Here is an 11,578-nt window from a genome sequence, read left to right as displayed (position 1 = left end):
ATATTATTTACCTTCGAATATATTTATTAAAACATTAAATTTAATATAGTTAGTAAAAGAAAATATTTTAAGAGAGAAAATAAATTGATAATGGAAACAAACCCATAAGGGAGTTAAGGGTGTTTTGGGAATTTTAGTTAGAAAATATCGGCCTCCAAAGTCCGAACTGAACGAGCCATATCCCAGAAAAAGCAGCTACCGCTTCCATTCCGTGGTTTTGGAATCGCCATTTCCAAAGTTCTCTTTATCTCTTCGATCGATCCTCAGCTATGGCCACCACTACGACGGCGCAGCAGAATCCAGATAACCATATGAAAACTCTAGATGAGCCGTCAGATCCCAAGCCATCGGCTGAAAGCGTATCTCCTCCCGATTCCGCACCCGACTCGCCGAAATCACCACCAACCGATGGTGCCAAAGAGGAAATCAAGGCGGCGGGAGGAGATGACAGTTGTCAGGGTAATGATATTCAGAAGAAGATGAAACGAGCGGAGCGGTTCGGAATGCCTGTTAAGTTATCCGAAGAAGAGAAGCGAAGTTCCCGAGCTGAGAGGTATTTCAAGTCGTTACATGCAATTCTGTTTGTGGTTTATTCTCTAATTTTGGCTGATCCTGAGTTCAAATATCAGCACATATAAATTTTTTGTCTATATACTTTTAGAAACTGTTAGTATTTTTTTTATGAGATTGTTCTCAATACAACTGCTATTTAATTGCTCTTGCTGGAAATTAGCAGTCTTAATTGTTTTTTTAGGTTAGATTTTCTATCCGATAATTGTAGTTCCTTTGCAGTATCAGTAGGTTCAACTGGACATATTTGAGGAGTTGTGGTGGACATTGGTGGTTATATGCATTGACAATAGATTTCTGGTTGTTGTGAGGAAAATTGCTGGGCAATCTACTCAATTTTTTCCTGATTCTAATGATTAATTGAGAAGGTGTTCTGTTAATTAGTTTCTAGAGGTTTATACTAGGATGTCGAGACACTTAACTGATAACGAAGGTTCTGGTATTGTATACTAATTTCTGAGATTTTAGTATCTATCTGGTTGGACCTGCAATCAAACATGTAGTTATATGAGACAAGTGAACAACAGTTCTTAGTTTGTCAGGAAAAAACAGAAAAGTTGATAGCATTTATGTGTTTTGCACTTCTTGACAGCTTTTTTAATTGTATTTCACAGGTTTGGCACTGGATCACCAGTTCAAGGGTCAGATGCTTTAAAGAAATCCGAGGAGCATAAGAGGCAGGCTAGGGCCGAGAGGTTTCTATTTCTTCCTGTTTTCTTCATCTGAGATGTATTAGTTAAATTCATTAAGAGTTCTTCTTGAGCCGAGGATTTTTTAGAGATGGCCTCTCTACCTCCTCAAGGTAGGGGTAAGGTTTGCGTAGACTCTAACCTTTACAGACCCGCTTATGGGACTACACTGGGTTTGTTGCTGTTTGGTTATGAATTCTTCATCGGTTTTGTTGCTCCTCAGGTTTGGGATTGTGAAATCTGACACAACTGATGAGGAGGCTAAGAAGAAGAAGGCTAGGTTGACAAGGTTTGCGCTTCCAGGGAAGGCTGATCCAGTGGAGGAAGATAAAAGGAAAGCTAGGGCTCTCAGGTTGTAAAAAGTTAAAATTGTTCATTTTCTTTTATTACACCTTGGAATCTGCACAATATTTTCCATCCTTATATCAGTAAGAATCTATGGATAAATGAGTGTTTGTCAGATTTATGACTTGATTCTGATAGTGATGCACAATTATTTTTTTTATAATAGGTTTTCACAACCCCAGCCTGGTTCACAACCACAAGCAAATGGCAAAGGAAATATTGAGCAGGTCTGTTTTTGTTTTATAAACAGTGCACAAGGTTTGGCCAAAAAGACAAAAGAGAAGTGACATCATTATGCATTTGAATGTTATTTACTTTGATTATTCACTTGGTATTCATGATCTGAGAGACAGATCTTGTGTCACCTCCTCACCTAGCAGTTTAAGCTATTAAAGAGGAGAACTTTTATTTATTTATTTTGGCCTTCAACACTTCGCACGATTTCTTAGGCCTCCACCTCCCTGGGATTGAATGGCTAACCCTGTATAAGTCTGTTAACAACCCCATAAAAGTCTCTCAATCTGTCAATCAGTTCTCTTTACTCTGTTTTATAGTTCTACAGCCCAAGAAAAGGATTATATAAGGAAAAAGGTGCACCAACTCACCGAAATGCATGTGCCCTGTTATGCAATCTCGTAATCGGGTGGGGGCTCTCAGACAGAAAAGAATAGGAACAGAAGTTTAACCTCGCTCCTCTCTTGGATTACCATGCTAAAATAGAAAAGAAGATTCAACAAAAAAAAAAACTATTACGTTAGTGTAGTGACATTTAGTGAATGGGTTTTTATTTTGGGCTCAGTAATTGTTTTTATACTTCCATATATATTAAACATTTGTTGTTTGTTTGTTGAGTGGTTATCACCGTCAGGATTCTGTACTCACTGTTATCAAATTCTGGATCCCTCTTTGTTTGGTTCTTTCTTTCTTTCTTCCTCTACAAGCAACAAGGCCTCACCCCAAACAGTTTGGGGTCGGCTATATGAACTCCAACTGTCCATGTTCTTCCTTTGAGCACAACTCATTCATCATGACCAAATAAAAGTAAAAGTGAAAGATAAGTTTTATATATATATATATATATATATATATATATAAACTAACAACAACGATTTTCTATATTTTTACTGGCATATAAATCTCTGATAAGGTCAAGTACATGTACAAAAGCAATAGCTTCACAGTAACGCTCTAACAAAGACAAAAAACTTATTTCCAACTAGTGTATATCATCTGTAGGGATCTTTCTCTTATTTCTTTATGTAATGTAAGAGCTTTTTCCTAATCTATGGATATATTTAATTCAGGAAGCTGTTGCTGCGGACAAGGCTGGAGAACCTGAATGATTCCAAACTTCATTAACGAGTAAGACTTGCTTGATTGTATAGTTTACTGTTGTTGGGTTGTGGTTAGGGCCTTGTTAACTGCAGAATTGGAGTTCCTCATCTTTTAACCACTTATTTCCAATTCTTGCAGGTTGGTGGGCTTGGATACTAAAGTTTTTGACCTTTCTTTAGCTTATATAAATTTTGGCTTTCGATTACTGCACAAAAGGCTTTTCTGGTCTTCCTAAAATAGCATACTATGTGTTTCTGGAGAGCACTAGGATAATTGACAACCACCTCCTTGGCATCAAACTACCGGAAATGACCCATGATCAATATTAAAAATGATGAAACTACGACCAAAGTATCCTTGGAAGGGTTTGATTTGACGACTTCATCTTCAATCTCTCAGTTATTAATCTGCAATATGTGTCACATTTATATTGTAGTGCATTGCCCTTAAACATAGTAAAAATATAGACTCCTGTTGCATGTCAAGGATCAACCAATGCTAGATTTTTTGTTTCGACTTATCCAAGTGGTTCATAGTAGATAAGAGATTGCTTGATGTTAAAACTTAAATGTTCCCCATGGTTAGAAGTTTTCATTGATTTGGCTATTTAATATAACCTTATTGACCCTTCATAACTCTAATAGCTGAAGTGGGATGTGTAGTGCATGTTGTGTTCTCTAGCAGATAAGCATTTGTCGTGCTTTTAAAGATCCAAGAAATCTGTACTTCTCTTTGATGCATCATATCGTTTGGCCATGCTAAATTTGATCTTCTTGTTGGGTTCTTCATAGTTAGAAAGGTAAGACTAGTTATATCTGTTGCAATATATATTTGCTACGTGCTAGTGCATCTCAAATGGTTGTGAAACTTGTTTGCACACACTGCTGGAGTTATATGATGGTCAAAGTCGTCAAATCCACATTCCTTCAAACTGGTTCTTTTTTGCTGTTTTCTATGAAAGGTTCAATTGTTTAAGAGCTTTCCAAGTTTTCTTAAAATCTTGATGTGGGTCATTTCGGACAGATTGACACGAACGAGGTGTTGTTCAATTACCTAGTATCTCCAGGTAAATCTTGTAGGCTGCAGTCGATGGCTGTGTAGAAGTAGGTTTTAATGTATTACGAAGACATCTAGTTATATGTTTGTTCTTCTTGTTATGTTAATTGTAAACAGCAATGTTAATTTAGCTGTGTTTCTAGTCTTTGAGCTTTCAGTAAAACCTATCTTCAATGATTTTATGCATTTCTGTTGTTTTATTTTCCATTCTTTAGTACTCTCATTCTATCCTAATTTTTACACATTTTCTGAGTACTTGTATTGTTTCAATTAGGATGGAAAACTTTTTCATACTTCTTACTGATGAGTGGATAGAACTTTGATGTATTATAGAAATCAAGGGATCATGGTGTTCTGAATTTTTAAAGTTGATTGTCTTGAAGGGAAAAAACTTAATGTGCACCGGGTGTTTACACCAAATCAAAGTAAAATGCATCACTACATGATTTAGTAAAGTTAAATAAACAATAAATTTAAACAAATGACATGCATGTATTGGCTTTGTGTAAACACTTGATGCAGGTAAGCTTACCCTGTCTTAACTGCTTTTGCGCAAAATGTAAATGGAAAATTGTTATTGATGCGCCTAGACGGATAAAATATGTTTTAACTTGATTGTAATTTTACTAAATCAACTTTGTTAATGATGCTTTAAAATTCCAGAGTTTTACTACTCTACATAGTTTATTTAATATTGAAGGTAGTATGAAAAAAATGTACTCCTTTGTTTGGAATTGTTTGACCTTTTAATTATCTTTTGAGGTGAATATGAATTTGAACATGGTCATACCTTAATCTCCTCTTTTAACGCTGCTCTTTTCGTATACAACTAACATAAAACTCAAAAAAACAAAAATATGTAAATTAGTTGAAACCATTTTTCTATTAATCCATTTAAGATTTTTTTATATGCATTGTCATTATCAATGTCAATGCTAATATCAAAATCCCAAATCTTATCAACAGCAGCAATTTTGCTGCTATTTTCCATTTTCATTTCATTTACAGAAGCAGTTGTCCCTCAATTCGATTGGGTCCAACAGGAATTCCTTAAATCACATAATGATTTGAGGTCAAGCGTACAGTGGGACGCCAACTTAGCTGCGTTCTCCCAGTCATGGGCGAACCAGCGCAAGCAGCAATGCGATTACAGGCACCACTCCACAAGCCCTTACGGAGAGAACATATTCTGGGAACTCTACAGGCAGAACACAGCAACTAGCATTGTCCAGAAATGGTTTGGAGAAAAGCAATTCTTCAACCACGCGACGAATCAATGCAATTGCCAACCTGAACGTGCAGGATGTGAATGTGGTCACTACTTAAACGTTGTATGGAGATCTACAACCAAAGTTGGATGTAGTGGTTTTGTATATTGTGATGATCAAAAAGGCGCCATTGTTGTTTGCTCCTATGATCCTATTGGAAACGTAAAAGGCGTTAACCCTTTGAATCCTGTTAACAATATGCGTGGTGTTGCACCACCAGTTTTACAGGTGAATCTGCCTGTGGCGTTACCTGCCAATGTACGTCTCACACCACCAGTTTTACCACCTAAACCGGTGAACACTGGAAATGTGAGACGTGGTAGAGGAAGAAAACACAATGTAGCTGTAAAATCACCAGCTCCATTGAGACGCCCATCGAGTCCCCAGAAAGCTCAACGTGGGAGAGGTAGAAGAAATAGTCAGGGTTTAAACATATCTGATTTCAATATTGGAGCATCGTCATGATTAATGGCGATGCTCCAACTTTAGAGGAGATATGATCTCTAATGTAACACATTTTTGTGGTGATCAGAATGTAACAATTGTTCTGCTTCTGTAAATCAAAACACTGACATGTGATTGCCATATGAAAAAACTTAGTTTTCACTAGTAAAACATCTTGTTCATTAGTTTCAAACTCAAAACCCCTTTCTTCACTCTGAGGAGAAAACTTTTGTTTCTAACTGATAAGCTTTGGTGAAGAACGATGGCCACGAGAGGTACGTTGAGAAGATGCTGCTAACAGTTGATGCCCCTATAAGCATGTTCATTACAACAATCTGCAGTTGAATCGCCTCGAGAGGAGAGGCTCCTCCCATAATTAGTCCTGTCATTGCACCTGGAAGTGATATAAGACCAACTGTTTTTGCATTGTCCAACACTGGAGACAGAGCAATAACAAGTGATCTTTTCACTTGTTGTAGCGTTGCTTGCCTAGGTGTTGCCCCTAGAGCCAATGCTGTCTCTACCTAGCCAAAACAAACTACATTTTTTAGTATATACATACACCAAATTTGTCAACAACAACAAACAACATACTCACTATAGACCAAATTTGCCAACAACAACGAATAACATACTCAGTATAGACCAAATTTGTCACCAAAAACAATGACAACATACTCAGTATAGATCAAATTTGTCACCAAAAACAATGACAACATACTCAGTATAGATCAAATTTGTCACCAACAACAACTACAACATAATCAGTATAGACCAAATTTGCTAACAACAACAACAACATATTCAGTATAGACCAAATTTGTCACCAACAACGCACAACATACTCAGTATAGACCAAATTTGTCACCAACACTGAACAACATACTCAGTATAGACCAAATTTTTCATTTACTAAAATTGAAACTAATAGCAATGTACTATCAAAATTGAGCAACTTTTCTACTTCTTCTTGTTCCAGTTTATGTGACAAAATTTTCTTTTTAACAGTTCAAAACAAGAATGTCAACTTTCTAAATTTAGAAATACCTTAACTTAAACTTCTCATTTTAGTACACCCTTTATATCAAATGTCTTATAACCACACAAAAATGTAATGACATGTTAACAAAAAACAAGTTTCAATAGTCATACTTTCTTTCTTAAAACTTTGAATTTGTTTTGTCACATAACATCATGCCTACATTAAGATTTAAAACTTAACGTACCAGGGCCATTTGTATCTTGATGTCATCGCGGAGTTTCTTCATTGTAACCCCAGTAACTGTCATTGCATTGCCAACCATCATCCCCGCGACAGGAATAATGTAACGAGGAGTGAAAGGGAAAACATTCAAAATAACCAACAAGAACATAGTAATACAAGTTCCAGCAAGAATTGAAACTCCAGCTATGTATTTTCCTCTTGGTACATGTTTGGCACGTTGTCCAGCAGTATAACCAGCAATTGTAACCTACAAAATCAACAAATATTACCAAAGCAAGCCTATTTTTCTGCATGCAACGTCTACTTGTTTAACTTCATACAAATTTTAAGTGTTAACTCACAGTTAAAAGATATATATATATATGTATCAGTTAAGTTTAATTTAACGAGCTATTAATTTTGAAAATAATATATATTATGATGTCATACCAAAAAGGAGGTTTTTAATTAGGTGTAAGTGGAGTAGTAAAGATGATTTGAAAGGTCAATTAAGAGATTGGGAAGTGGAAACCAATACCAATACTCCAAATGGAAAATTAAAATAAAATAGAGAACATGGGATGCAAAATAAAATAAAGTCAACATTAGTATCAGCAAGTGGGAGAAGAATATTATTTTACTTTTTTCTTTTTGGATTCTACAATCAATTTGTTAGATGATAATATTCATAAAATAAAATACAAGTGCAAATAAAAAAAATTATTTAATAAGAATAAGAACGTGTCCTTGTTGATTATTTTTTTTTTAGTACATCATTTGCAAATACTCCATTTAATACGAGTCTATGCATTGCAAGCTATATTTATTATCATAGAGATTCTCACAATATGTTTTTTTTTTTATAAATAAAATTTAGATTCGAAATTTCTAATTAAGAATAAAAGGATCACAAATATTTTACTATAACTCATATCAATTCTTCTAAAGAATTATTATCAGAAAAATGCACAATTACCTTCTCAACCTAAGCCCGAAATTCCAGAGACACACTTATACTATACTAAGGTCCTATTACCCCTTGAACTTACTATAGAAGTAATTTTTTACCTCTTTTCAGCCTTGGCACTATCTTTTAAAAAAAAGTCAACCAACAATAGGCCCACAAAATAGTGTTACATAGGTCGAAAAGAGGTAAAAAATTATTAATAAAATAAGTTCAGGGAGATAATAGGACCTTAATATAGTATAAATGTGTCTCAAAAATTTCGGACATAGATTGAGGAGGTACTTGTACATTATCCCATTATTATTTGCCGAAAGTCAAAAGAAGCATAAAGTTTTAATGAAACGAGAAAGGTAATTAATGACCTAAGGAAGAAGTATAAAATCTACTAAAATCGAGATAATATATATAAATATTATGTTGGTCCATGTAAATTATTTTACCCTCTGTCCATATTAAATTATTTATTTTATTTTCTTATAGGCATTTTGAAATAATCTTAATTAGAAGTATTTTTTATTATTTCACTTTTAATTAAAATGAAACAAAAAAATTTAAATAATTATTTTATAATTACGATAAACAATTTAAAACAGCAAGAGAATAATAATACAGGTAGTATCTTTTTAGAACTTCTAAAGCACATGACCTGAAATAAATGTACTAATTATATGACATAAACATATTTTCGTTTTCAGTTAATAGAATTAGCCTATAAAATTTCTTTTTCTTCTATAAAAATGTACAACATATTTTTGTTTGCTAACTTTACATAGATTCTCTTATTTTTCACGTTATATTATGCAATTATATGAGTTCTACTTTCACACCATAGAAATTATAGTTTTCTCAGCTATACGTATAGGTTATTAACTAAAATTCAATAATTTAAATTAATAAAAATTTTCAATCAACAAATTTTAAATTTTAACTCCATATCTGAATTTGTATGAGGTCTACTAAATATGTTCATTCTTCAACATTTCATATTTATAAATTACGAACGAACGATTACAGATGGACACATGCATCTATAGTCAAAGATATGTCAAATCAATCTCAAATAATTTTGTCAACACATATGTAGAAAGATTATACTACATTTACTTTTTCTAAATTTGAAAACACAATAAACAAAGAAGAATTAAACGATTGATTTCTTAGATGATCGTCTAATTAAATATTATTACTTTTTGAGATAATAACACTATTATATGAGAGATGGTACGAGAGAGAAATTAAAACATACCATGAATAGATAAGCAAGAATGATCCAAGCAACATTCTTCTGAGTGAAAATGAATTGAAGAACAAAACCAATAATGGATAGTTGAAGAAATGCTCTAAATACTGAATAAATCATTTCTCCTTCAAGTCCCAATTTTTGTACATAAGATAATCCAATTGCCATAAACACAACAACAAGGGCAGCAAATGGCTTAATCATCCCTTTTAAGAAATCTCTTAACCAATCCCACTCCATAATTATCTTCTTAATTATTAATTCAACAAGAGAAAATCTGAAAAAAGAGATTCAATACGCACTAACTATTTATGGGTGGAAGAAACTTAGAAGATTTTATCATTTTTAGTACAAACCCCCCCCCCCCCCCCCAATAAGAAAAAGGAAAAAACTTTATAGTTAATAGCATTTCTAGTCCTTCAATTATTGTCCTTGTAAAATCTGGCTAAGAATATGTAATCTTTAATAGTTTAAAAGAAATTTATTAATAAACTTGAAACGAATTATTGATTTTGTTTTTAAATTATTGACAGTCTTAAAAATAATTTTTACTTGATTAGTTAAACTTAAATAAACGATTGATCTTGAAACTGAAATACATCTCTAAATTCTCGCTAAATTTATGAACTTTTTCAATATTTCTCTAGATTTTTATTAAAATTTTAAGATCACTTTTTATATAATGTGATGAATGGATGACATGTCTAAGTTTAGATAGTTAAAAAGACGAACATTTTTAAAATTATTAATAATATATGAATAAAAAATATTTTCTTCTGACTACTACATATTCGAAGGTACAACATCACTAAAAAGTTCAAATAAACATAACATATTTCTATAAAAAAAATAATATTTTAATTAATTAAAAATTAAACGGATCAAAATGTGCATTAATGAATAAAGGAGGGACTAAAAGTGCTATTATCAGTAATTAGAATTTAAAGATGATATAGAAAAGACCTTCCCTAGATAGACTTGTACCCGAAAGCATAGGGAAACGTACGTACGACCACATACGAAATGGGACCCACTAATGGCAATGTGGGTCCCTTGTTAAAGATGATGTGGCTTTTCCGAATAACTTTTCGCACTAAAGCACGACAATTGATATTCATATTAAAGTCTGAATCATTCAAATGTGATTGGTTTAGTCTCTATTAATATTGTCTTTACCTTAAAGATTTTGATATTGAGAAGTTTAATTAAGAAAAAGGTAATTTAATTCGTTGCACCATATTTTTTATGATGATTTAAGGAAGGTATATTGTGTAATGTCTCATCTACCTTTGCCATATCTACCTTTTTGTTTATAAACTTTAATAAAGTTAGGTGTAATCGTGGAAGGTTTAACTGGGGAAATAAGACAAATATAAATTTGTTTTTTTTCAATAAAAGAGAAAAGAAGAATAGATACAAAAAAGACAAATGTCGAAAAAGATATTTTTCTTTTTGTTATGAAATATGCTTTAATTTGTGAAGAAAATATGATAGCAATGCATAGTATAATAAACTTAAATCGTTATGATAACTTATGAATTTTCAATCGTAATCATTATTATTGTAACTATTGCTAATATAGATCAGAATGAAAACATTTCATTAGCAAAGCTTAATACACAATATATATATATATATATATATATATATATAATAGAGTGATCTTAATCATTGTTAGCGGTGGAAAATTGTACGTTTTAAACAGTTGATTTGTATAACATACCTTAATAATTTAATCGTTAAAATAAAAAATTTAAAATATTAAAAAGACTACTCCTATTGAATAAGTCATGTATTAAACTTGTATTTTATTACTATAAAATCAAAGATTCCTAAGTAAAAAATTTAATATATTAAATCATAAATTAATAGGACTAGAATCAACATTATTCATTAAAGGAGGGACGTGAAGTGCTATTATCAGAATTAATGAATGATGCAGAAAAGACTTGTACCTGAAAGCATAAGTGGACGTACGTACGACCACATACGAAATGGGCCCTACTGATTGTGGGCCGGATCTTAGACTATTGGGTCCCATATTTGCTGATTTCATTATCAGAATGACGTGGCTAACACTCACATTATTTGTCAATTAACACGTAATTCCTCTCTCCTAATTTTTTCTTAATTTTCTCGCTTGCCTATTCATATTAAAACTCGACTATTTCGAATTTGTTTTATGACCCGATTCAGCGTAAAATACTTTCTATTAGGATTTTTTTATATTTAAAATTTGGATTCGAAATCTTTGATCAATGAAAGAGCAATCTCATTTGCTGCACAATTATAAAATATTGAGCTGATCTAATCTATTTTAATTTATCGTATATTCCCTCTGTTCTTAATTACTTCTTCATTTTTTCTATTTTAGTTGTCTTTAATTACTTATTTATTTTGACAAAAAACAAAGATAGAACTTTTTGAAAGTTTAAATTTTTTAATTTATATACTTCATAA

At 32.4% G+C, this 11,578-nt stretch overlaps 2 protein-coding genes across 3 annotated transcripts; one reads left to right on the top strand and one right to left on the bottom strand.

The window, feature by feature from the left end:
* The first annotated feature begins 85 nt into the window (after window positions 1–85).
* Window positions 86–5,878, top strand: LOC101267179 (pathogenesis-related protein PRB1-2). Of its 2 annotated transcripts, XM_004249591.5 has the most exons (6): window positions 86–553; window positions 1,185–1,265; window positions 1,483–1,611; window positions 1,771–1,831; window positions 2,909–2,966; window positions 3,078–4,158. In XM_004249591.5, the coding sequence occupies exons 1-5, from the start codon at window positions 270–272 to the stop codon at window positions 2,945–2,947; spliced, it is 594 nt and encodes a 197-aa protein (XP_004249639.1). In that variant the 5' UTR covers window positions 86–269; the 3' UTR covers window positions 2,948–2,966; window positions 3,078–4,158. The 2 variants fall into 2 exon arrangements, with proteins under 2 accessions (XP_004249639.1, XP_069146422.1); XM_069290321.1 differs by lacking the exons at window positions 86–553; window positions 1,185–1,265; window positions 1,483–1,611; window positions 1,771–1,831 and having other exon boundaries at window positions 3,078–5,878.
* LOC101249226 (protein ALUMINUM SENSITIVE 3) lies at window positions 5,761–9,509 on the bottom strand. Its single transcript, XM_004249618.5, has 3 exons — window positions 9,125–9,509; window positions 6,934–7,179; window positions 5,761–6,231 (listed from the first exon to the last, which is right to left on the bottom strand). Exons 1-3 carry the CDS (start codon window positions 9,356–9,358, stop codon window positions 5,917–5,919), a joined length of 795 nt encoding a protein of 264 aa, XP_004249666.1. The 5' UTR covers window positions 9,359–9,509; the 3' UTR covers window positions 5,761–5,916.
* Window positions 9,510–11,578: the final 2,069 nt, after the last annotated feature.

This window comes from Solanum lycopersicum, chromosome 10, assembly GCF_036512215.1.
Source record: "Solanum lycopersicum chromosome 10, SLM_r2.1".
NCBI classification, from domain to species: Eukaryota; Viridiplantae; Streptophyta; class Magnoliopsida; order Solanales; family Solanaceae; genus Solanum; species Solanum lycopersicum.
This window is presented reverse-complemented; position numbering and strand designations above follow the sequence as displayed.